Genomic DNA, 26,360 nt, shown 5'->3' with positions numbered 1-26,360 from the left:
CAAGGCATGTGTCTGTAAATTCAGTTTCCAGCTTTGTTTAGTGCAAACTGTGAGTACCGGTATATATGTGATATGTATTACTTGTTTAGTGCCTTAATTTCTATGAACTAGCTAGAAGCAGGAAAATATTATAAATGCTTTAATATCCTATTTCAATAATTATAGTAGGAGTTTGGTAAAAAAAATCATGGTATGCAGGGTAGAGTCATAGACTCATAGTTGCTAAGTAATCTGGATCCCCTACTTTTTTTAAGGGAAACAGACTTGAAATAGCAATATATGATAGAAATTGCAAGACTTTAGGGGTCGTGACCACTTACCCAATTTTAGCCTCAAAATTGTCCACATACTCCACAAAGAGTTTTTTTAACCCCATTTACCTAATCTAACGGTGTTTAACAGTATTGCCCTCATGCTCTCTCTCTCTCTCTCTCTCTCTCTCTCTCTCTCTCTCTCTCTCTCTCTCTCTCTCTCTCTCTCTCTCTCTCTCTCTCTCTCTCTCTCACTGCTTCGTACTCATATCCCAAACTACAAACCCTAAATTGCCCAACCTCTCTCTACAATTCCTCCATTTCTAGTGGCCTCCAAGACCCCCAACAAATCTTGCATCTCCAAGATCAAGGCAACTACTGTGTTCGGTTTTGGATCGCAGTGCAGAAGACATAGAACGGCGGAGGTTAGTATATGCACAAGGCATTTCTTCAGAGCCGATCTGGACAGAAGCAACGCCGGTTTTGTTCGTCAGAGGTCCGGGAAGCTCCGAAGCTCCACGCTCCAAGTTCGGGTTTGGGTTTCGCTGGCAGGGCTCGGACGACGTCATTTTGTTGGACGCCGTCGTTTTTTTTTTTTTTTTGGTAAATTTGGCAGAAGGCTTATAAGGAAAGAAGAATGAAAAAAAAAAATTATTGAGTAGTTATACATGTCTATTGCAGGGCAATAATATGAGTATTGGGGCAATAATATGAGTATTGGGGCAATAATAATATGAGTATTGGGGCAATAATATGATTACAGGGTATTATTGGGGGGCAATAAAATCAGACACCAGAATTCGGTCACCAGTCCGGTAGCCGGATTCGGGATTCTGGTGACCGGTTGCAGATATCGGTTATCGGTCACTGGTCACCAGAGTCCGCGGCCGGCCACTAGTCACTGAAGTCCGGCAATGTCTCCGATGACTTCTCTCTCTAAGTAACAAAGAATGAGAGGGCAAAAATGTCCCAAAAATAAATAAAAAAGAATTAAAAAAAAAAACTAAATTAGGTATTAGAGAAATGATCTCTTAGAGTGTTTGGGTAAGTGGACAGACTCTTAGAGTGTTTGGGTAAGTGGGGTTAATTAACCCCAAAATTGGGTAAATGATCATTTCCCTATTTTATTATGGACTGACATGGAATAGCAAGGATAGGCTTCTTAAATAGTAAAATTTGAACAAAGAGTGGAATACATACGGCAAATAATGCATAAGGTTAACCTAATGACTTTTCAAAAATATGAGGAGAAAAATAAAAAATGGCTACCTAATGACTTTTCATGATAAAAGAAAAAATGAATGTGTCTTTTTATATGCAAGAGATGATTAAATAGAGATGTGAGGCTCAAAGCTCAAAGTTGCCTACCTGAACACTTGAGATATTTTTTTCACTGAAGAACAAATCTCAAGCTTCACTCATCTGGTTTTGCTGAATATGGAGCACAAATCTGATATTGAAATCCCAAAGGTTAAACTGGGCAGTCAAGGCTTGGAGGTAAGTTTACTTTTCTCACACTTTGGTCTGTATATCTGTGGAAGTCAACTGGAACTATGCTAATCAATTAATTAGAACAATGTAAAACAAATTAAGAGCAGAATCTGTTACAGTTTATCAATATCATTCCATAAAGCCGAGATTTCAGTTTCTAAAGGGTAAGGGTATAATATGTTAACATTTCTCATATATCAACTATTTTTACCACTTTGAGGAGTCATTTTACTACTTTAAGGACTCAGTTTACCACTTAAGGACTTATGTAGTAACTAAGAAAATTTACCACTTTAAGGATTTATGTTACCACTCTGAGGACTAATATTATTATTTTGAGGACTCATTTTACCACGTACTTTTAAGGCAATTGTATGCATGTCATAAGTTAACACATTGTAGAATTTTTCGTTTCTAAAACACTGTTTAGTCATTATCTTGTCAGTTCACTGTAATAGTTTTTGATTGAATAGCAAATCTATATATATGGTATAAGGTTGATGTTTTCAATCATCAAAATTTGCAAATCAACTATGATGTTTGTACTAAGTTTGGTTTTCGGTTTTCGGTTTCCTTGAGGGACTATAACACTAATCTAGCTATCACAGAGTGACCTAAATGATGTTTTTGTCATTTAACAACTTATCTTCGAGATCAAAAAAGAAAAAAGTTTCCTTGGTTTCCTGTCGTTTCTGGAAATTTGAGTTTTATAGTTGTAAGTAATGATGTACACATAACTTAATTGGTTAATTTTGTTTGGTTGGTACTTTGGCTTTTACTTTTCTGGTCTGTAGGTGTCTAGATTGGGTTTTGGATATGTGGGGGATTATCTGGGATATACAATGCTCCTCTCTCTCACGAAGCTGGATGTTCAGTGATAAAGGAAGCATTCAATAGGGGCATCACCTTCTATGATACTGCAGATGCTTATGGTCAGGATCACGATAGTGAAATCTTGGTCGGCAAGGTAAATAATGAACACTTAATGGGACCAGACACTTTTATTAGACAATCTATCTATAGAAGACTTGGAAAATTCTACAATGTGTTAACATATGACATGCATACAATTGCCTTAAAAGTAGTAAAATGAGTCCTCAAAATATAATATTAGTTCTCAAAGTGGTAACATGAGTCCTTAAAATGGTAAATTTTCTTAGTTACCACATGAGTCATCAAAATAGTAATATTAGTCCTCAAAGTGGTAACATGAGTCATTAAAGTGGTAAATTTTCTTAGTTTACCATATAAGTCCTCAAAATAGTAATATTAGTCCTCAAAGTGGTAACATGAGTCCTTAAAGTGGTAAAAATAGTTGATGTATGAGAAATGTTAACATACCATAGCTTTACCCAGAAGACTTTTGGTAGAACGTTTTCATAGCTTTCTTGTATTTTCAGGCTTTGAAACAACTTCCTCGAGAAAATGTTCAATTGGCTACAAAATTTGGCATTTTCCAGTCAGAGAGCTTTGAATTCAGTGTAAATGGGACCCCGGAGTACGTAAGATCGAGCATGCTGTGAAACTAGTCTGAAGAGGCTGGATGTCGACTACATTGATTTATACTAGCAGCACCGTGTCAATGTTTCAGTGCCAATTGAGGATACGGTAAGAGTTGAGAGATTTTCACCATTTATGCATCATTCTTTCATTCACTATTTCAATTGTACTTTTAAGTACTATCATATGTCTAAATGTTTGTTCTGTTTGGTGAGGAAGATTGGGGAGCTAGTGAATGAAGGAAAGATAAGATACATTGGCCTTTCAGAAGCTAGTATAGACACAATAACTAGAGCTCATGCTGTTCATCCCATTACTTCTGTGCAAATGGACTATTCTCTTTGGACTCGTGAAATCGAAAATGAGATAATTTCACTTTGCCGGCTTGTAAAATTTTCACCTCTGAATTCTACAATATCAAATTCCTCCTACTTTATTAATTCTAAGACTTGGATACGTAACCATGCATCCACATTTACAGGAAACTTGGAATTGGGATAGTGTCATATAGTCCACTCGGTCATCGCTTCTTCGGTGGGAAGGCAATTTTAGAGAGCTTGCCTGCAGAAAGTTTGTTGGTATGAATAGAAACATAATTGTCTTGTTCATTATTTGGTTAGTGCAATCACACTAATAAACTTGCATTTAATATTCTTGTTTTTTCCCCAGTCTATTCATCCAAGGTTCAATGGTGAGAATTTGGAAAAGATCAAACTTTTCTATAACAAACTTGCCAACCTTGCCGCAAAACATTCATGCACTGCCTCTTAGTTAGCTCTGGCGTGGCTTCTTATCAGGGGAATAAATGACATACTTCCCCAGGTACATTCGACTCTTTCCAAATCTACCAAATAATGCTCTCATAACCTGTGTTCTGTTGTTTACATTCTTGAATCTTGGTTAATGACCAAGGTTTTGAACAGTCAAATGGTACATATATTTGTAATTGTTTGGCTCTAAAATCAGCTGGTGTGCAAACAGTCTCTTTTGAGCGTGTGGTTGCGCAGGCGTGCCAGCACCGCGGGGTGCAGTCGTTGGGGTAGTCCCTTGACCTGACTTCTTCTTCAAGCGCTGTGGACGAGGAGAGCACCAACCTCGTCACAGGGTTCTTTTCTTGCCTTTCGGGAAAGGCCTTTTTGCCTTACTGGGTAAGGGCTTTGGTAGTGGTCTCTTGCGTTCACCGAATCGATACTTAGTGTTGTAGACTAAGCAGAGCAATCACTGGGAAGTTGAGAGAAGCACGGGTTTGCTAAAGCGTGACTTTAGCTTCGCTGGGTTGCGAGGGCGTTACCCTTGCTTCGCTGGAAGTAACAGTGGCGGTTGTGCTAGCAGTCGGCTCCTGGGGAGATTGGGACTAGAAGTACGGTCGCCGGGTTGATCTGGTGAGGGTGACAGTCGGCTCGCGAGGAGACTAGGACTGGCGAGCGGTCACCAGGTTTCAACGAGGTTGAAGGTTTTGCTCCGGGGAGGCTTTGTAATCGCTGGGATTGATTGATTCGAGAGAGAGGTCCTTGATTTCGCCGCTTAACCCTGTATTTATACCCTAGGGTTTCGACTGCTCCTTGCCTTAGAAGGATTCTTAATTGAAGTTTCCTGTTCAATCTCTACTACTCGATTTCAATAAGGTTTCGTCTCCTTATGAAACATGGAATGGGCGAAGCTATAACCCAAACCTGAGTAATTTTATTTTTGGGCCGCAGGTATCGGCCCGCTGGCTCGAACCCACTAAAGGATTTTGCCAATGTTACTTTTGGGCTCAAACATTTCCCCCCAGGCCGCAAAATCAGGCCCGCTGGGACGTAACTGATTGAAGGGGACTTGGAAAGACGTGCCGATCGCTTGAAATGATGCCATTAATGAAGGTTGCGTCCCTTCGTTTGCGAAACGCTTTATGTCGCATCGTTTCCCTCACAAAATCCTTTATTTAAACTCACAGCCGCAACCTTGTCACATCAGAAACCCCTCCAGTCTCTTAAACCTAGAAAAACCCATTTCTGCCAACCTCTTCTCTGTAAACAATCCAGAAATGGCTCCCCCTAAGAAAATCATCATCGATCAGGAAGAAGAATTAAACGAAACGGCTGCTCGGACTTGGGGCACCAGCATCGGTGCTCGCATTCATCTAGAGACCTCTATTCACCGACCCCTGCTCCTTCGTTTCTCCGACCATCATACCGAGTTGGGCCCAGCACCACAAGGCGTTATCCCAGACGACGCCATCACCATATACGGTCTTCCTATTCGCCGGCCCATTCCAGTCCTCCGAAGGACTCCTGGAGACTTTAACGGTTGGGGTGCCCAAAACCACCGAGCCAAAATAGGGAATTGGCCATCCTCCATCAGTGTTTCGGATATCTCCTGGTATCGCGAGACGCGGGCACGAGATCTAGGTCGCTGGAACGTTGCAGGCATCACTCATACCATTGACCTGTGTTTCAATCTTCCTCGCGGTGGCAATCGCTCGCCGCTCGCTGCTTTCCTCTGTTTCTGGAATACCGCCACCAACACATTTGACTTTAGATTTGGTCAAATGAGTGTCACTCTGTTGGATATCCTCGCCATCACTGGCCTGCCCATCGATGGCGAACCTTATGTGCATGGCCAATTTGACTCTATCAACTTTACTTTGACCATGGCCCAGCAAAGTCGCAGCGCCCATAGTGGTTCATACCCGAGATGGTTGGCATATTATAGCCGGGAACATAATGCGACTGGTGGAATTGCTTTCCTTGAGTACTGGATGTGTAAATTCATATTCTGCACCTTTTCCTGCAAGCCCACCAGCACCTGGACCTACTTAGCAACGGCCCTCTACAACGACCGCCACATCGGGCTCAGACAACCGATACTGGGGGCCCTCTATCGCATGCTGTACCAAGCGACGATGCATCCATTTGAGACCAACATATCCGGCCCTTTCTGGATTTTGGACTTTTGGATCCAGACTTACTTTCAATTCTTCCGCCGCGAAGATATCCCGCTACTTCCACCGGCCGATCAACTCTTAGGTCGATGGTTCTGCCGCGAGGACAAGTACTCGTCTCCCCCTTATTCTGAATGTTTTTCTTATTTGTACTTGCTAGATGAGATGCCGTACTGTGACATAATTCTGGGCAGAAGATTCCCATCTGTGTTCGAATATGGTTTTCTTCCTGGCGATCCTCGCTACCCCAACCACGCTCGCCTGGCTTTTCGCCACGCGATCTCCTGTTCAAACATCAGAATCGCCGCCCAAGAACTCAGCTATGAGTTCTATGCTCCCAATCACTTTGCCCGCCAATTCGGCCTTGTCCAATTGGTACCAGTCCCTCTGTACGACACCTGGAACTACAACACTTCCTGGAGTAGATTCGAGCCCCCCTCCGGACCCCCGCAGGCACAGAGCATGCTCGCGCTAGTTGATCTCCCTGATTGGGCCCAGACCCTTGACGCTGTAGACGGAACTGAAGAGGGATATGAGATTTGGTGGAAAGAAGTTTCCGTCAATTGCTGGACCCAACCAGACGACGAACTATTCGCAACTCTCTTTGGCGAGCTGAGGAATCCTTATCCTGCCGATATTGACATGCTTGCTCACTTTTCTGAAGACCCTACTAGCCCCCGGCCTCTTCAAGTGGTCCAACCGGCTCGAGCTCCTCGCCCAGCCCAGGCTGGCATCGTAATTCATGAACCTCCTCCAGAAGTAAGTACCATAACTTTAACCTCTGCAATTCCTTCATTGTTTACCCCTTTTACTCATACTTATTTGTACTAGGGGAGTGCGCCGCGCCCTGGCCACCGCACAACCAGTGCTTCCCCGGCCGCTGGACAATCTGGGAAACAGAAGGCAGTACTCGCTGAATCTGCAGCCGAAGATTCTTCTTCTTCTGATGACGACGATCCACAAACCGTAAGAATCCTCTATCCTCAGGATCATACTTTGTGGGTTAAATTCTAACCTCTTGATTCTGACAGGTCGCAGCTGCTATAGCTCGCAAGTGCAGCCGCTCGGATGATCGCGCTGACCCCTAGGAGGGAGATGAACCACTGGCTGACCGATTGGTAAGAAGCAAGGAGCTCATATTGGGAATTATCCACACCTCTGTCCAAACTTCATAACCTTTTCCTTCGCAGGTTCGTCGCAGGCCATCTGAACATGCTGGGGAAGGCTCTTCAGTCGCTAGCCAAGGAACAACTGCTTCATAAGCGCCAGCGCCCGTGGACCCTGAAAACCTTCCACCTCCTATCAGCACCGTTGGCGATTCAGCCTCCATTCCTGTGCAGATCATAGAGGACAGTTCACCTGAGCCGGAAGAAAATGCACCCCTTCCGGATGCACCACCTGAGGAGCCAATTGCTGTACAACCTTCACCGCATGTATCGCCTAATCCCAATCCTGGTGAGACAGTTGAAGAACCTGCAACAATACCAACTGCAGACGATTCTCCAGTTGCACAGGTAACACTACCAGAAAATTACTCTTTCACGTCGCACAATTTACGGCGTGCATTAGATGCGCGCTGTAATTGACAATCATTAACGGCGCACTTTGATATGCGCATTAAAAAATATATGATTTCGGTCATTCACGGCCAACATTTGGTATACGCCGTAAATGTTGCTATACATTTAAGGCGCGCATATTTTGCACGCTGTGATTGACTTGTCTGGAATCTTTTATGGCCTATCTCGTAGTGCGCCGTAAATGACGTTTCATAAGGCGCCCAAATTTCATCCTAAAATTGAACTTCCCACTTTTTTTTTCTTTTCCCACGCCAGAACTCTTTGAAGACTAAATCAGAAGGGAGCTCAAGTGACAAAGAGCCAGTATCACAAAAATTAGAACAGGCCAGAGAGAGCCCTAGATTGAAAACCCTCTCTTCTCCAATTCTTCGAGTCCTCTCTCTCTCTCTCTCTCACATAATCCATGGCGGCCTCTCTACATAAGAGCAGAAGAACCTGAAGCTCGAGCTCCTTTGACCCATGAATGGGTGAAGAGGATTTAGTTGGTGCCTAACACGGATGACGAAGAACCCATCGCAGCAGTCCAGCTCCAAAGCTAATTCTCTCCCGAAAGGTAAACGTCCCTAATTTAATTTCAATTAAAATTTTAAGGGTTTTTAGTTTAGGGATGCCCAATTCCATGGCCTACCTCCTCTTAAGAGATTCAAAATCATGCAGCAACCAGCACCGCCACCACGACGATGACGTCGTTTTGCCAATTCTTCTGGCGAAGAAGAGAAAGGAAACTAGGGACCAGCCCATTCTCCCTAACCCAACTCCCGCCACCTTCGCCATCACTACCTATTTGTTGTCGGCAAAGAAGAGGGTGTAGGCACTTGCACCGGATTTGTTCCCCAAGAAGCCAGTTTCGCAGTTGGATTTGAATCTTGAGTACAAGCTGGATCTCTGGGAAGAGGTAGAAGCTGGTGGAGAAACTTGAAGAATGCACGAAAGGTGTTTGTAAAAATGCCTCAGAAAAAAGCCCGGAAGGTGTTTGTAGATTATTTGGCACTCTACTTGGGTAGATGGGTTTACTCTATTTCTTTTATATAACTAGATCTTTTGATTGCCCAAAGTTATTGTTTTGTATCGAAAGATTGGGATTTGATGTTAAGTTATCGTTTGGAAAGCAATGATTAATGGAGCTTCCAGGTTGTTCATGGGCAGGGTTTGTATCTATTAAGTACTTTTGCTTCTTCCGTGTTAATCTAATACCCTTTGGTTTTGTAATTTCAGCCATGTTGAGAGGACAAAGATCTTAGAAGCCTTCAAAACAAGTCAGGACGTAAATACTGCATTCTTGTCAAAGGTACTTAGTTGATGTGGTCATCCTTGTCGTTTTTATCTTTGATAATTTTGAGAAGTGAAATGGATTCCTTTTTATTTTGAAGTTTTTACTGGATGCAAACACTTTTTTTATTACTTATCTGGAAGTGCTCAAGACTTTAAATTGTTGCTTATTTGCAGCCTTCGAAATGATTTACAGTTTACTTTTGATAACTAGAATTAATCATATATTGTGATATCATTGACAAGTGGAAACTTTATGCTCTTACATTTTGAAATATTATGTGAAGGTGAAGACCTAATCTCATAATGATGTATGATTCATGCTATGTTAATTTTAGGTGGGAGATAATTCTATTGACATTCCTGCGGCTGTGTGATTATTCAAATGTGATTCAAGATGTCAAGAAGCACAACGTCTTGGTCATATTTTGAGGGCTAAGGTTTGTTTCATGTTTATCTTCATATAGATGTAGTCCTTTACTCATTATGTTATGATGGAATCAATTACACCTCTATATTCACTATTGACAAGTTATTACAAGCTTGCCTCCACCTGATTCAGGAGTTGATTTGAGCTACCACCATTTTGATGAGCAACTGCAACTACTCCCAAATGCCTCTGTTTTCCACTCTTTTCAGTTTCTCACTTAAAGTTGATTCTTTTTTTTTTAGCAATGCTAATAAACTTATCTTCAATGTCTATAGGGGATTGCTTGTTGTTATAGGAATTGGTGAACAATGTCTGCATATTTGCTTACGGGCAGACTAAAAGTGGAAAAACCTTTACAATGGAGGGAACGGAAGAAGGTCGGGGAGTCAATTTTAGGACTCTTGAGCAACTGTTTCGTATAATAAAATAGCGAGAAAAGTTGCATAGATATGATGTGTCTGTTAGTGTTGTAGAAGTGTACAACGAGCAAATACAGGATCTACTTGTTCCAGGAAATCAGCCGGGAGCAGCTGCCAAAAAGTCCAAGAGATCCTTAAACATTTGTCATATTTTTTCCCCTTCATGAATATGTTGAAAGTTCTATATGATCTTGCTTGTATCTTACTATATGGTTATAATCTTGTATGTTTCTTGATATATGGGTTCTCTTATCTCCTTGTTTAGATGGAAAGTCATTTACCTATTCAGACATTGCATAATCAATTCATGAATTCCCACTTGTTTAGCTGGCAGTTAGAATAGCACCATGGCCTCTCATTTCTGTATCTCAAAGTTGAAATCTTTTCTGTTACTTTGATATAACTCTCCTTTTAAAATGTGAAGATAGAGTTATATGTGATATCCATGTTTTCTCCGTACTTGTTGCTATATTTTCATTTCTAACAATTCACCAATATGTTGGGTACTCTTGACGAGCCATGTCTTTCAATGCTATGAAGGATACAAGTGAGGTGAATTCCAAGATAATGGTATTTAACAATACTGCAGTGTCTTGTAGGCTTGAAATTAGACAAGCTGGAGAAGGGAGACATCATGTTCCAGGACTTGTTGAGGCACATGTGAAAAACATGAATGACGTCTAGGAAGTTCTCCAAACTGACAGTAATGCAAGGGCTGTTGGCTCAACCAATGTCAATAAGCATAGTAGCTGTGACTTTGGATTCAGATATTTTTACCAAGAATTTTGTATCCCAATGCAAGTGAAGCATCTTAGAATGGTGGTTCTGCACATTAGACCCGAATAGAAAGCAAATTCTCACAGAGTGTTGAACCTGCAATGGCAATTGTGCCAATTATAGCCCAATCACAGCTTAGGTTACAAGTTAGTCTACTTCCCTGTATTACAAATTCAATTTGCTTGCTTTCTTATCACTATTCTTTATAGCCTTTGAATTAGTTTTTTTGAAGCTTAGAAGTTGGTTTGCATTCTATTTTGAAAATTGATATTGGATATGCAATTCATAAGTCTTTAATAGGATTTTTTGTAGCTGTTATACAGAATGATAGGAGGAGTACTGTTATGTGATATTCCACAAATATGTTGAGCTCTATCAATGAAGTTGATAATTAACGGGGATCAAATATGTTTTTTTTTTGGGTCTTAAGGAATGCTGGACTTGGAGCATCTTTTGCCAGCTCCCATTGGTATTGTTGACTGCAAGACACAAGTTATTCGGTGGGAAGAGGGTAATTCAAATAACTTCAGCTGGAATAGTATATACTTATCTTGCAGAGTGGATGAGCGAATGAATGTAAAGTAGTGTAGAAAATGGATGTAAAGTAGTAGTGAAGGTTATTTTTCTTTGCTTGTAAGCAAATTTTATATGATGTAAAATAATTATATAAATGAAATTTATTTACTAACAAAAATATAGAAATATGAAATAATATATAATTGTGGATTTTTGTTTTTTGTTTTTGTTTTTTTTTTTAAATTTTTTCAACCCTCATTTACGGCGTGCATGGTATGTGTGCTGTAAATGTAACATCTTTTACGGCACACATTTGACTCATTTACGGCGTGCACGATATGTGTGCTGTAAATGTACTCATCTTTTACGGCACACTTTTGACTCATTTACGACGCACATTGTGATTCATTTACAGCGCATATCATGTGTGCCCTAAATAATAATTGTCTTTTACGGCATGTCCATTTACGGCCTACATTTATGGGCTGTAAAATGTCATTTACGGCGCACATTGTGGGCCGTAAAAGACCTTTTTTCTGGTAGTGTAATCCCCATTCCAAAATCCATGCCTCATCTCCTGATTGTTTCTGTATATCCTGATAAACTTTCCTCAACTGCAGAATGATGTCCTTGCTGAAGAGGTTGCTGTCGTTGATCCTGTTAAGCCCGCTGGTGAGGGCGTGGTGGCTCAAGAACCTGCCCCCCAGGTTCTAGAAGTAGGAGCTGATATGAATGCAGCACCGAAACCGGTCGCAGCCCCCATCGTCGAGCCTCAGGAAGTTCCTGCTGCGGCTGCTGCTGACGCTAATGCTATTGCTAACGTTCCTCCTCCCGAGCCTCCTAATAGGCTGGAAAGGCTGGTTCGCGTACTCGAAGTGGCTCCTCCAGGAGTTATAGACGAAGCGAGGGACGGTCTGCAACGACTCCTTGGTCCTGACATTTTACTGCCGGGTGCGCCTGCCAGAGCTCAAGAATATTTGATGGTGCTTCGCCGCGAACGCACTATCACTGAAGCTGAATTTGTCGAGATATATGAGCTTTTGCAAAACCTCCCTGCACGGATTGGTGAGAGAACAACCGCGACCGCGCATGCTAGGCATGTCTATCGCGGCCTTGCACAACAAGCGGAGCCATCTCGTGACTCCTTAGGCGATCTAGCTATTCGCGTCAGGGACCTGCGAATCTCGCAGAACCACCTTCGGACCCATATTCAGGACCTCCAAGCCCAACTAATCGAAGCAAAGGCCCAGTTGGTGGTGGTGACGGCCCAACTTGAGCAAGAGGAACTTCAGATAGAGCAGCCCCTTAGCAGCCTTCGAGGCTATGTCTCAGAACTTGGCTCAGGCACGTGAAGCAGTCCGACAAGCAGAGCGAGCTGCTGCTGACGCTAGCTTTCGTCTAGATGAACACTTACTTCGCTTGACCCATGCGGGTCGTAAACTTTAGGCCTCTTACTTCAGGCCCACTTTGCTTTGTATGAACAACATTAATATTTAATATTTAGCCCACTTTGTTCGGCCCAAATATCATTTTAGACTCTGACAATTAATGAAAAACAAAACCGTTGAAAAGATAATCCCAATTTGGGCGGTTACTTCCTTGGAGACTGTCCTGCTTCCCACGCGTTTTCAATATCTTCCATTTTCGAGATCATAACATTTAACTGCATTGATTCTCTTATTGATGGCGTTGCAAATGCCTTAACTGCTTATCGCGCGGTACACAATTGGTCCTATAAATACCGGTATCCAGGGAAAAGCGATAACCAAACCACCATGTCTTTCCCAAAGATAACCTCGCAAGACCTGTTGCTCTTTCTTCAGTTTCTAAAATCTTCCCACCATGATTTCACCCTTAGCCACAAATTCTTAGGCTTCATGGCTTAATCTCAAGACTGGGTAGGCCTCATGGCCTAATCTCAGGTCCGGCGACATGTCTTTGGTTTCTGAAAACCTGGATGAACTTGCCAGTCTCAGTTAAACCGAAGAACATGCCGTGCTCCTAACGCGGCAGAACAACATTCTGAGGAGTCCAACTTTTCAGACTGCCCGCGAGGAGCGAGTGGAGGAAGGGCGGAAGGCCACTCTGAGGTCTACTGTTCTGCCTCCGCGGTCTACCTCTGGGGCCTGGGTACGAGGTTTCTGTTTTTCCCTAGGAGGTAGATGTGGTTGTGAGTCGCGCTCACTCCGGACCCCAACTCCTGAGGGGAGGAAAGGCCCAAGGAAGGGGTATGAAGGGTTATTCCTTTCCCTCTTCCTCCGGTACCGATGACAGTAATGGCGACTCAGATCGGAGGAGGATCTGAGTGAAGAGAGGAAGAATGCTCTGAGGTGGTAGCGCCCAGATCCTTTCCCCGCAACCATAACCAGTCACTTTTAAACTTTTACGCTCCTGTCAAAGCCGCCTTTGTAATTGCATGTGAAATTGTATTGCTCTATTCTGTTGTATGCTTTTGGCCGCAAAGCCACTTTATGAATAAAATTCTTGCTTTAAACAGAAATTTGGATTATGAGTACAAACAAAGCCTATTGTATAGGCTGTTATATAATAGAGCCTCAAGAAGGCCTAACTAGATATGGGGTTGCCCCCCAATGTTCATCGGGGAAGCAGAGACAAAAACTATAGGCCATAGAGAAAAGGCCGAATAATCATAGAGAAATGATGCGAGCCGATGAAGATTAAGGTTGCCCCCCAGCCTGGGCAAGAACAGGATCAGGTGGATCTTCGAACTCCCAGACACTTGGGTAATATTTCTTCAGGAAACGGCCGTTAATGGGGTTGCGATGGATGTCGCCATCGATATCTCTGAGGTGAAAAGCCCCGCACTCCAAGATCCGGTGGATAACAAAGGGTCCCTCCCATCGCGGCGTCCACTTACCACGACCGGTTAATTTTTCACCCAGGGGTAAGATGGCCTTCCAAACGAGGTCGCTTTCTTTGTAACTACGATCACGCGTCCTCTTATCATAGGCTCGTGCGATACGCTGTTTTTCCATCACCAAATTGTCCAACGCCGCCAAGCGCTGCTCGCTTAAATCTTCGTGTTCCTGCCACATAGCTTGAACGTAATCTTCACCGAGCAAATGATGTTGTTCTTGCACGCGAAGGGAATGGACGTTAATTTCTAACGGTAAGACAGCGTCATGACCAAACATCAGGGCGTACGGCGTTGTTGCGGTGGGATTCCGTTTAGAAGTGCGATAGGCCCAAAGTGTCTCATATAAAGTGTCATGCCATTGTCGAGGGTTCTCCACCAACATCTTCTTTAGCAAGGTGATGATGGTCTTGTTACTAGCTTCTGCTTGACCATTAGATTGAGCATAATACGGAGTGCTATGGATGAATTGAATACCAAAATCATTGACCAGTTCCTCGACCGGGCCTCCCATGAATGCTGCCCCCCTGTCCGAAACCAGCACCTCAGGGATACCAAACCTGCAGAGAATGTTACGGAAAATAAACTGGCGAATGGTGGCATCTGAAGCTTCTTTCAAAGGCTCTGCCTCGACCCATTTAGTGAAGTAGTCAGTGGCGATGATGATAAACTTGTGTTGAAGGGAAGAATGAGGATGGATCATCCCAATCAAGTCTAGTGCCCAGCCTCGCGCAGGCCAAGGTTTAATGATAGGCTGCATAGGAATGTTAGGAACATGCTGGACTGGACCATGCGCTTGACAGTCCTCACAACCTTTGGCAAATGCGATACAATCCTTTAAAATGCTGGGCCAATAATAACCGTGACGTCGCAGAAGCCAGCGCATCTTAGGTCCCGCCTGATGGGCCCCACATATTCCCATGTCAACTTCGCGCATCAAACGTTTAGCTCACGGCCATAGACACAATGAAAGTCTATACCATCCTCCCCACGTCGTCGCAACTCGTCACCTCTAAGGAAGTAATTTAGCGCGACGAAATGAATCCTCCTGTCAGCTCTGGGGTCTGGTTGTTTGAGGTACTCAATCAACGGGATTCGCCAATCCACTTCAATAGGGTCTAGCGCCACGACTACGGGATCGTCTGGTGGATCAGGTCGTGCAAGCCATGAGGGTAATGTGCGACGCTCAACTTTCAAAATGCTCTCGCGCACTCCATACTTCAATGTAATGCCAGTGGCCAACTGAGCGAGCTCATTAGCTGCAAAGTTACGCTCGCGTGGTATATGTTCCAGATCGACATCGGTAAATTGGTCCAGAAGCTTAATGGCGCGATTCAGGTATGGTACGAGCAACCAACTCGCACAGCGATATTTTTCCTGGAGCTGGTTTATAACGAGCTGAGAATCGCCGCGAATCTGAACGTCCCGTACTCCCATTTCCAGTAAGATTTCGAGTCCAATGATAAGAGCTTCATATTCAGCCTGATTATTAGTACACTGGAATTCTAGCTGGAATGAATAAGAGAAGCGGTCACCGGCTGGGTTTTCCAAAACAATCCCTGCCCCAGCCAGTGTGTCAGTTCTTGAGCCATCAAAGAATAATACCCAAGGCTGCAGAGAGACCGTAGCTTGGTACCAAACCGCGTACTCAGGGATGCACGCCAAATCTGGTTGAGTTGTAGTGGTGGAGGCTATCTCTAACTCCTTCAGTGTGGGTATCTCTAACGTAGGATGATGTGCGAGAAAGTCTGCGATGGCCTGCCCCTTGACAGCTTTCTGAGGCACATATTGGAGCGAAAACTCTGAGAGAGCTAATACCCATTTGCCAATGCGGCCTCTCAAGATAGGCCGTGATAACATGTATTTGACCAGGTTGGTCTGCGCGATGATGAAAGTAGTAAAGGATAGCATGTAGTGTCGTAACTTGCACGCTGAAAAGTACAGAGTTAGGCACAGCTTCTCCATAGGGTTGTACCTTGTCTCGCAATCTGTCAATGTGCGGCTGAGATAAAATATAGCATGCTTGACACCTCCCTCATCGTCCTGAGCGAGCAGGCTGCCAATGGAAGCCTCAGCTGCTGAAATGTATAGTTTCAATGGGATCCCGGCTCTGGGTGGAACCAGGACTGGTGGGCTTGCCAAATAGGCCTTGATACTGTCGAAAGCCTCTTGATGTTTGGGTTCCCACACAAACTCATTCTGCCCTTGTAACCTTAGCAAGGGTGAGAACGGTTGGATTTTTCCTGCAGAGTTAGAGATGAAACGCCTTAGAAAATTAATCTTACCCAACAGACGCTGTAATTCCTTTTTCGTCCGCGGGGGAGATGCGTTAATGACTGCGCTTGCCTTGTCTTCGGGGACCTCAACTCCTCGCTGATGAACTATAAACCCCAGAAAGTCTCCTACCTGGACCCCAAACACACACTTGGCCGGGTTCATCTTGAGTCTATGTCTGCGCATGCGCTCAAATACTTTCCTGAGATCTGCGATGTGGTCCCCCTTCTTCTGAGACTTGACGACTACGTCATCAATGTACACCTCTAAAACCTTTCCCAGTATGTCGTGGAAGATCGAGTTCATGGCTCTCTGATACGTCGCACCAGTGTTCTTCAGGCCAAACGGTATGACCACATATTCAAAAACTCCCGCGAAGCCAGGGCAGCGGAAAGCGGTCTTGTGTCTGTCTTCTTCAGCGACTGGAATCTGGTGATATCCTGCAGTACCGTCCATGAAGGACAACAACTCATGTCCTGCCACAGCGTCTACCAACATATCCGCGACCGGTATGGGGTACACATCCTTAGGTGTAGCGAGATTCAAATCTCTATAATCAACGCAGACTCTCATCTTGCCATTCTTTTTTCAGACAGGCACTATATTAGATAGCCACTTATTATACTTGGCAACCCTTATAATACCCGACTTGTGCATTTTTTCTACCTCCTCCTTCACGAGAATCTGGGTCTCCTAATTCATTCGTCGAGGTTCCTGCTTGACGGGCCTCTTGTCAGGAAGAATTGGTAGTTGATGACATACCAATCTGGTGACAGGCCGGGCATGTCTTCATATTTCTCTGCAAAGCAGTCTTTAAACGCTAATAGTAATTCAGTGAGCCTCTGTTTCTCGCTAGGCTCTAGGTAAGCGCTGATAGATACCTCCATAGGCTCGTCCACTGTGCCCAGATTAACCTTCTCAGTAGGGTCTCTAACTTTAGGAGGTGTATCGTCCAGCGCGGCCGGGGCAAGTTGAATAGTGACTTCATCTTCTTCCTCCGGGTCAGAAAGTTCTTCATTAACGACCTCTAAGGTCGCGATGCGATCATAAGCCTCTTTTTCCACCATGTATGATGACAGCCGTTCATGTATTGAGTGGAAGGCCTCTATCCCCTCCTCCGAGAGGTTGTAATCCATTAATCGGTTAAAGGTTTGGGCACAGCGTGGCCAGGCCTTTCCAAGCCTTCTTTTGCGAGCGTGAGCCCCCACTGTGCCAGTTCAGAGGCCGTCACCCCTGTGGGGCAGCCCTTATCATTGATGCCACTAACCTGCAATGGAGTGATAGGCTCCAGATAGTATCTGGCATCTACATAATTTGCGGAGACCGGGAATGGACGAGGATCTGCTTTGACCACCTCCGCCGTATCTGTCTCCTTATTCCACATAACTAGCTCTTGATGAAGCGTCGAGGGCACACAGTAACTCCGGTGAATCCAGTCTCTGCCCAAAATGGCACTGTAGGCCGCATAGCAATCCGCAAAGAAGGCATAAACCCCCTCTGCTGGTCCGACCTTAATACGCAGGAACAATAACCCTAAGGTTTTTGTTACAGTGCCCGCGAAATTTTTGAGTGCAAGAGACGTGGACTGGATTTTCTCCCGCTTGATCCCAAGCAAGTGCATGGTCCTAGTAGTGACAACATTAACAGCCTCTCCGGTGTCAATCATGATTTTGCTGACTTTGATACCGCTGATGTCTGCCGTAATGTATAGCGGTCGCATGTGCTAGACCATGGCTGGCGTTGGCTTGGAGAAGTTCATGAGTGACCCCTTGTTTGGAACCTCTTCTGGTTCCGGCGAGACCCTGTCTTCTACAGGTGTCGCGGCTGTTGAAGTGACCTGCAATGGTTATACACTCTCTTCTTCTGCCTCCACGCAATCCTGAGCAGCGACTGGCAATGCATATCTCGCGGGGAGTACATAAACCATGGTGCAAGAAACGTCAGCTGTCTCAGTCCCCTCCATGTCATCGTCCAATTCGAGCTTGGGCTCCTCGACCGGGATATCAGTTTGGAACTGCCTAGCCAAACAATCTACCAACGACCCTTCCGTGAGGCCTTTTACCTGGCAATGTTCAAGCTCTTGTGGCTCAAGTTCCTGCTCCACAACAACAGGCTTAGGGTTCTCCGGTTCCCTGTGCTCCTCTGAGGCAGAGATGACCACACTTTGGATTTTCTTGGGTCGCCACTGCAAAGTGTTACTAACTCTGTCGTTGCCCCCCAGCCTATCAAAGACCGAAGCCTTGACCATTGATGCTTCATGGGAGAGCCTGCGCCTGACATGCGGGCGCCGAGTTGGCGAGTTTTCCATTCGAGTAAGATGTGGTGAGCGCTCCTTAGTAATCCAGCAAAACACACTGGGCTTTGAAGCCCCTGTTAGTGAATCTGTTTGTTTGTTAAAACCACGGGGAGGTCTCAATGGTTTAGCGACCAGCACTTCCATCTCTTTCTGGTATTGTTCGGGCGACTTGACCAGTTGGGAAGGTTTGATCAGGCCCTGATCTAAAGCCTCTAGAGCGCGCTTGGCTTCTCCAAACCTGCGCTGTAACTTCCTTTTCCGAGACGGGCTGATCTCCACTGCCTTGCCCTTTTCCCTGGTGTACCATATGCCCTCCTTGATAGGGTTAACTGAAGCAGGCGGTATATAGGGCTTAGTCAGAATATCTTTGCCGTCGCTCTTGGTCTGTTCTTGTTTCGGACTACCTGCGGCTGCTTTTAGCTTCATGAATAAGTTGGAGTCTCTGGGGGATGGTGGTGATACCGTCTTCTCCCGTTCTCTTGGACTGGAAGGCTGATAGTTCCGCAACGACGAGGCCCACTTGATTGGTGGTAGGGAACCAAAGTGAAATGTCTGTTCGACTTCCTCATGCAGTATTTGGATACCGCATTCCTCTTTACATCGCGAGCACAGAATCATGGGTGAGGCCTGGTTGGTTGACCTAATTCTATCATTGGCTGGCGCTTCATCCGCGATGGACCTATCACTCTGTTTGCTCGGAACCAAATCCAGAGTTGGTTTCCGTCGCTGCTGTTTGTTCCAATCCACATTGACCATATTGATCCCGGTGTCAGGGAAGGGGTCCACGTCGACTAGTGCAGCCGCTGTGACTGGAGCTTCTACCTGCAAACTACCGTTATTAAGCCATACCTGAATCTGGTCTTTGAGCTTTACACAGTCCGCGGTGTTGTGGTTCCACAGATTATGGAACTTGCAGTATTTCTTTCCCTTCAACTGCTCTGGCCTTGGAAAAGGCCCAAAATCAGTCTTCACCATCTTCGCAGCAATCATCTCGTCGAGGATTTCGTGAGCTTTGTTGGCATCATAAGTATATGTCGCGAACTCCGGTTTGGTGAAGGCCATCGATTTGAGCTTAACAGGCTCCTTGGAAATCTTCAACTGCTTCAAGGACGGGTTCTTCTTCCCGGTTAGCTCGTAGGCTGCTACATCGTTATCCTCGTCCTCTTAGTCGTCCTGGACCACTTCTCCAGTGTTGTGATGGTAATAAGGGTCGTAAGTGGCCGGCTGGTAGCTCAGGGCTGCTACAGTACGGTGTTTTCCTGGCACGTACGTCCCTCTGGAAGCATTCTTCCTTGCGTCTGTCTCTCTGAGGAGATGTTCAAAACTGCCCACCTCCGTGATGAGTTCTCCCATCGACTGAATCATGCTGCTGTGTTGCTTCTTTCGCTGTCGGGGCTCCAAACCCTTGACCGCCAACTTGACTAACTCCTTCTCGGGTAGGATGACATTCAATTTGGCTTTCTAGATTTGAAAGCGCTGAAGATATGCGACCGCCGATTCTGTAGGCTGTTGGGCCATCTGAGTGAGAGAGGCTAGGTCTACTTCAGGTTCAATATTTCCAAATGTCTCACGGAAAGGTAGTTCCATTGCCGGCCAATCCGCCACTGTCCCTGGTCTAAGTTTAGAGAACCATCTGAAGGCAGCGCCCGACAGCGAAGTGCCAAAGATCCTGCACTTGAGGACATCATCATTCTGGTATTGGCCACATTGTACCCTAAACCTGGCCAGGTGTGTCGCCGCATCTTCAGTGTCCTCTCCTGAAAAAGTAGAAAAGATGATATTCTTATAACCTCGAGGGAAAGGTGCGAGCATGATATGTGGCGGGAAAGGTCCCTCATAAACCCCATCCGGCTGGGCTCTAGGGTTTGCCAATCTGCTCATCTCCTCTACCTCGTCACGTCTCACATATTCTGGGCCCGGAGGCGGAGGAGGTGCCACCGCATTTCGGTGAGTAGTTTTCCCAGGGGCTGCCTGGTTCACCATTGTTGATCCTTCCCCGATATGCACAATGCGGGTAGTAGCTTGTTGCTGGAGAGTTACCGCAGGCGTAACCTCTTCCTTCGACAGAGCTGTTATCTTGATCGGGGCGCCAGTCTGGTCGAGCGCATAATAACTTCCCGGCAATTCTTGATACACCATCTCTGCTCCGTCGCTGTCGTACTGGACGAAGGTCACAGGTTCCGACGCAGTTCCTGCGCCCTTCGAGACTTAGTGTTTCTTGGTGGCGTGTCCGCTTGATGAAGCAGTCTTTTCTTTGCTGCCACTAATAACCAAGGCTTGTTCTTTGTTCTTCGATGGAGCAGTAGCAACAGTAGCTGAGGAAGAAACAGCATTTTGATTAGTCTTCTCGCGCTGATTTGGCCGCACGTACTTGCCTGAACCGGATGGCTGGCCAAGAGAGCCAAGGATAGCGTTAGGATCCCCTAAGGCTTTGTTCAGTACATCCCTCGCCTGGTTCAATTCGGCTCTCTGCATAGCCACCTCAGTTGCCAGGTTGGCCCCGTCCTTGCGAAGATCTACTATATTCGACGCGGTCTGCTTGGTGTGATCCGCTATACAGTCCAAAATTGCCTTATGACGCTGATCCTGCCCTCTAGCGATACCAGCAGCGTGTGCCTTCATAGCACTTTCTGACTGTGCGATCTACTGCCGGGTACTCTCCATATGTAAAGTCATCAGCTGCTCAATTTCGCGGAGAAGCTTTTCCGATTTTGCGGTTTCTCGGGCAAAATCAGAGTCCATCTTCTTGCGATGGTTCTCGACATTCTCCATGATGATCGCAAACTTGACCTCAGCGGTCGCTCCCTCCGAGATAGCCTTTGGAACAAAAGCCTCTTCTTCTCCACTTTCCACTGCAGTGTCAACAGTGGCGGGGATGACAGGCTCGCTGGCCTGATTAACATTAACGCTCTGACCCTCAGTAACGGTCGAGCGATTCTCATCTTGTGCAGTTGACATAGCGGGTGATTGGGGCTGATGAGAGAATCATTGCGTCACTTGTTCTTCAGAAAGACCACGACAGTCCGCACGAGAATGCGGTCTGTAACTGGAGGTCTTATGTTTTGAGCAGTTAGCGTAGCCTTTTTGATAAGGGTTATCGCTAGACTTCCCAATGGTTGCGTTCACAAAGAAACACTAGATGGTCCCACTGGGCGTGCCAAAATGTTTGGCTCCAAAACCAGCTGGTGTGCAAACAGTCTCTTTTGAGCGTATGGTTGCGCAGGCGTGCCAGCACCACGGGGTGCAGTCTTTGGGGTAGTCCCTTGACCTGACTTCTTCTTCAAGCGCTGTGGACGAGGAGAGCACCAACCTCGTCACAGGGTTCTTCTCTTGTCTTTCGGGAAAGGACTTTTTGCCTTACTGGGTAAGGGCTTTGGTAGTGGTCTCTTGCGTTCACCGAATCGATACTTAGTGTTGTAGACTAAGCAGAGCAATCACTGGGAAGTTGAGAGAAGCACGGGTTTGCTAAAGCGTGACTTTAGCTTCGCTGGGTTGCGAGGGCGTTACCCTTGCTTCGCTGGAAGTAACAGTGGCGGTTGTGCTAGCAGTCGGCTCCTGGGGAGACTGGGACTAGAAGTACAGTCGTCGGGTTGATCTGGTGAGGCTGACAGTCGGCTCGCGAGGAGACTAGGACTGGCGGGCGGTCACCGGGTTTCAACGAGGTTGAAGGTTTTGCTCCGGGGAGGCTTTGTAATCGCTGGGATTGATTGATTCGAGAGAGAGGTCCTTGATTTCGCCGCTTAACCCTGTATTTATACCCTAGGGTTTCGACTGCTCTTTGCCTTAGAAGGATTCTTAATTAAAGTTTCATGTTCAATCTCTACTACTCGATTTCAATAAGGTTTCGTCTCCTTATGAAACACGGAATGGGCGGAGCTATAACCCAAACCCGAGTAATTTTATTTTTGGGCCCAGGTATCGGCCCGCTGGCTCGAACCCACTAAAGGATTTTGCCAAAGTTACTTTTGGGCACAAACAGTAATCTCAGACTACGTACATATGCAGGAACTACTAAAGTTAAGAGCCTTTGTATCAATATTGGAGCATTGAATGCATGTGAAGCTTACGAAAGAGGACTTGACTGAGATTTGTGATGCTGTTCCCGTTATTGAAGTTGAAGGCGACCTTGAAGTTGAAGTTCTGTCAAAATTCAAGTGGAATAATGCAAATACCCCGTTAAAGTAATTGCAAGGGTGCTGTCTGTTTCGTTTTGTGTACAGAGTTTGATGCGGGAAGCGTGAACATGATAGTATGAGGCTCCGTCAACTCGTCAAGCGTCGAAAGCCATATGAGATGAGCTAGAATCCACTAGCAATTACAGGCACAGCCGTAAGAAAGATAGAGAAACTTCTCTAATATTTGGTTTTTTATTGATAACTTGAATGAAAATTACAATCTAAGAGGTGCCTTATATATGGCACATAGCATAAACCTAATACAATTAGAAAACATAAAGAACAATTTACTGTAGACTAAAACTAGGAAACTTAATTAAACCTGATTAAATAAAAACCGGAAATAGAATTCTAGATACTAAAGAATATTACGCTTGGAATCCCAATCAAGATTTTCCTCGAGAATCCGGATATATCCAAAAGAGTAATTTACGATTAATTCCATCATTAAAAAGCTTATTTGAATACCAATTTCCAATATTCAAATTATTCTTCTTAATGTGAAGATGCTTCTTTCTTTTCGAGATTTTTGGTTGAAATTGGCTAAAATCTCTTCCTACATCAGTCTCCTCCACTTGAAAAGAACTCGACCTCGAGTTCCTCTTGAATGCAGCTCGATCATTAGTAGGAATAAAACATGATAAGCCATCAACTTCAATATTCTCGAAATTAAAAGGTATCAACATGAATCCAATATCGTAGACAAGTTTAGGATAAGCATCTTGAAACTTGAACTCCTCCACTTGAAAAGGAATAGGCAATGACTTCTCCTTGGGTTGATCTTGAACACAATTAGGCATGCATGATATCGATATCGATGTGATAAATGAATCAGTTTCCTTATCCTTAATGAGTTTCTCTTCAATCTTCAAAGTTGCTTCTTCATGTTCCTTTTCACACTCCTCAGGGTGGTCATTCTTGATGTTCTTCCTTCTAGGATTGATTTTAATTTTGTGCGACTCCCACCTAAATAAATATGTGTTGTCTTTGCAATAACCACCTTTGACTCTTTCATGCCATAGTCTTCCAAAAAGCACATCAGTGTCGTCCATGTCAATCACATGACAAGTAATCTCTTCTTTATAAAATTTTCCCATAGGGACAGGAACTTTACAAACCTCTGTTACTTGTGCATATTCATCATCTCCAAATGGAATCCAGTATGGATCACTCAGCTTCACTGTTGGTAATTGAAAATAATCCACAACTTTGTTTGCTACAAAGTTCTCTCGTAGACCATTGTCAATTATTACAGAGCATACCTTGTCTTTGATGACATATGTAGTTCGGAAGTCGTCGTAATCCGGCGTTGTGAATATCCAACGTTCCATTTTTTTTTTTTTGGATTGATGAGGTTGTCCTAGGGCGAATCCCTTGGCATGCTCCTCTTCAATGAAAACTTTCTTTGATAGATACTCTACGACCAGCGTCATTGAGGTTGGTGGTAGTGAACTTCTTCCTTGGATCGTCGTCTGCTAAGAAGAGGGCGATACCCACTCTGATACCAAATGATGCAGGAAGCGTGAACACGATAGTATGAGGCTCCGTCAAGCGTCGAAAGCCATATGAGATGAGCTAGAATCCACTAGCAATTACAAGCACAGCCGTAAGAAAGATAGAGAAACTTCTCTAATATTTGGTTTTTTATTGATAACATGAAAGAAAATTACAATCTAAGAGGTGTCTTATATATGGCACATATCATAAACCTAATACAATTAGAAAACATAAAGAACAATTTATTGTAGACTAAAACTAGGAAACTTAATTAAACTTGATTAAATAAAAATCGGAAATAGAATCCTAGATACTAAAGAATATTACCCTTGGAATCCCAATCAAGATTTTGCTCGAGAATCCGGATATATCCAAAAGAGTAATTTACGATTAATTCCATCATTAAGAAACCTATTTGAATACCAATTTCCAATATTCAAATTATTCTTCTTAATGTGAAGATGCTTCTTTCTTTTCGAGATTTTTGGTTGAAATTGGCTAAAATCTCTTCCTACATCAGAGTTAATTGGTGAGCATCAAATTATCATCAATCAGGTTGCTATAGTTTCACTTGAGCCAATTAATAAAGAAAATACTGTAATGTTTTAATATCCTGCTTCAATTATAACATGTAGAGTCACAGTTGGTATGTAATATTCAATAATCTCTTCAGCAGTTTGGTATGAAGTTTGTAATGATATGCAAAGTACAGCGACACTGTTGTAGTTGTTATGTAATCCCTTACTTTGTTAAAATAAATAAAAAGTATTTGTTGTGCTTTGTTAAGATAAATAAAAATTATTTGTTGTGCAAAAATAATGGGATTAGTTCTTATGTGTTTATAGCATTTTAGTTAGCATTTAGCACCTATTAAAAATTGATAAAGTACAATAGAATGGAGGTCTACTTTGAAGATAGATTCATTTTTCTGTATAGACTTCTTGCAAGTTTTCAGGGTACACATGCTGGAATAAAATATAAACTACCCAAAGCTCATGATTCATTTATTTACTTCGAATTGCAAGTGGGGACTCCAGCGATCGGTGATGGGACTCCGGCGACCGGTGACGGGACTCCGGTCAAGTCTTCTTTGACTTCTCTCTAAGTGACAATGGAAGGGAGGGCAAAATTGTCTCAATAATATACAAAAAATAATAAAAGAATACTTAATTGGGTATTAGGGAAAAAAATATGTAATTTGTTGGGTAAGTGGGAAATCTTATAAGATGTTTGGGTAAGTGAGGTTAATGTAGTTCAATTTTGGGTAAATTGTCATCATTTTCCCTTTAAGGGGTCGTGACCACTTACCCAATTTTAGCCTCAAAATTGTCCACTTACTCCACAAAGAGTTTTTTAACCCCATTTACCTAATCCAACTGTGTTTGGCAGTATTGCCCTCATGCTCTCTCTCTCTCTCTCTCTCTCTCTCTCTCTCTCTCTCTCTCTCTCTGCTTCGTACTCATATCCCAAACTACAAACCCTAAATTGCCCAACCTCTCTCTACAATTCCTCCATTTCTAGTGGCCTCCAAGACCCCCAACAAATCTTGCATCTCCAAGATCAAGGCAACTATTGCGACTACTGTGTTCAGTTTTGGATTGCAGTGCAGAAGACATAGAACGGCGGAGGTTAGTATATGCACAGGGCATTTCGTCAGAGCCGATCTGGACAGAGGCAACGCCGGTTTTGTTCGTCAGAGGTCCAGGAAGCTCCGAAGCTCCACGCTCCAAGTTCGGGTTTGGGCTTCGCTGGCAGGGCTCGGACGACGTCACTCTGTTGGACGCCGTCGTTTTGTTTTTTTTTTGGTAAATTTGGCAGAAGGCTTATAAGGAAAGAAGAAAGAAGAATGAAAAAAAAAAATTATTGAGTAGTTATACATGTCTATTGCAGGGCAATAATATGAGTATTGGGGCAATAATATGATTACAAGGTATTATTAGGGGGCAATAAAATCAGACACCAGAATTTGGTCACCAGTCCGGTAGCCGGATTCGGGATTCTGGTGACCGGTTGCAGATTCAAGTTATCGGTCACTGGTCACCAGAGTCCGCGGCCGGCCACTAGTCACTGAAGTCTGGCAATGTCTC

The 26,360-nt window shown here is 44.2% G+C and overlaps 1 protein-coding gene and 1 pseudogene across 4 annotated transcripts; both read left to right on the top strand.

The window, feature by feature from the left end:
- The first annotated feature begins 1,688 nt into the window (after positions 1-1,688).
- On the top strand, positions 1,689-22,786 carry LOC112200480 (annotated as a pseudogene).
- On the top strand, positions 7,953-12,671 carry LOC121052550. Of its 4 annotated transcripts, XM_040517807.1 has the most exons (7): positions 7,953-8,298; positions 8,403-8,714; positions 8,961-9,033; positions 9,353-9,454; positions 9,577-10,786; positions 11,071-11,151; positions 11,777-12,671. In XM_040517807.1, exons 5-7 carry the CDS (start codon positions 10,742-10,744, stop codon positions 12,506-12,508), a joined length of 858 nt encoding a protein of 285 aa, XP_040373741.1. In that variant the 5' UTR covers positions 7,953-8,298; positions 8,403-8,714; positions 8,961-9,033; positions 9,353-9,454; positions 9,577-10,741; the 3' UTR covers positions 12,509-12,671. The 4 variants fall into 4 exon arrangements, with proteins under 4 accessions (XP_040373741.1, XP_040373740.1, XP_040373742.1 ...); XM_040517806.1 differs by having other exon boundaries at positions 9,353-10,786; XM_040517808.1 differs by having other exon boundaries at positions 8,403-8,745; positions 9,353-10,786.
- Positions 22,787-26,360: the final 3,574 nt, after the last annotated feature.

This window comes from Rosa chinensis, chromosome 4 (genome assembly GCF_002994745.2).
Source record: "Rosa chinensis cultivar Old Blush chromosome 4, RchiOBHm-V2, whole genome shotgun sequence".
In the NCBI taxonomy this organism is placed as follows: Eukaryota; Viridiplantae; Streptophyta; class Magnoliopsida; order Rosales; family Rosaceae; genus Rosa; species Rosa chinensis.
Note: the sequence above shows the minus strand (reverse complement) of the source record. Positions and strands in the feature narration are given on the sequence as shown.

Coding starts and splice junctions, on each gene's coding strand:
- LOC121052550 (XM_040517809.1), top strand. CDS start 10,742: ATGGCAATTGTGCCAATTATAGCCCAATCACAGCTTAGGTTACAA. Junction 10,787..11,070: donor AATCACAGCTTAGGTTACAA/GTTAGTCTACTT, acceptor TTGGGTCTTAAG/GAATGCTGGACTTGGAGCAT. Junction 11,152..11,776: donor AGTTATTCGGTGGGAAGAGG/GTAATTCAAATA, acceptor CCTCAACTGCAG/AATGATGTCCTTGCTGAAGA.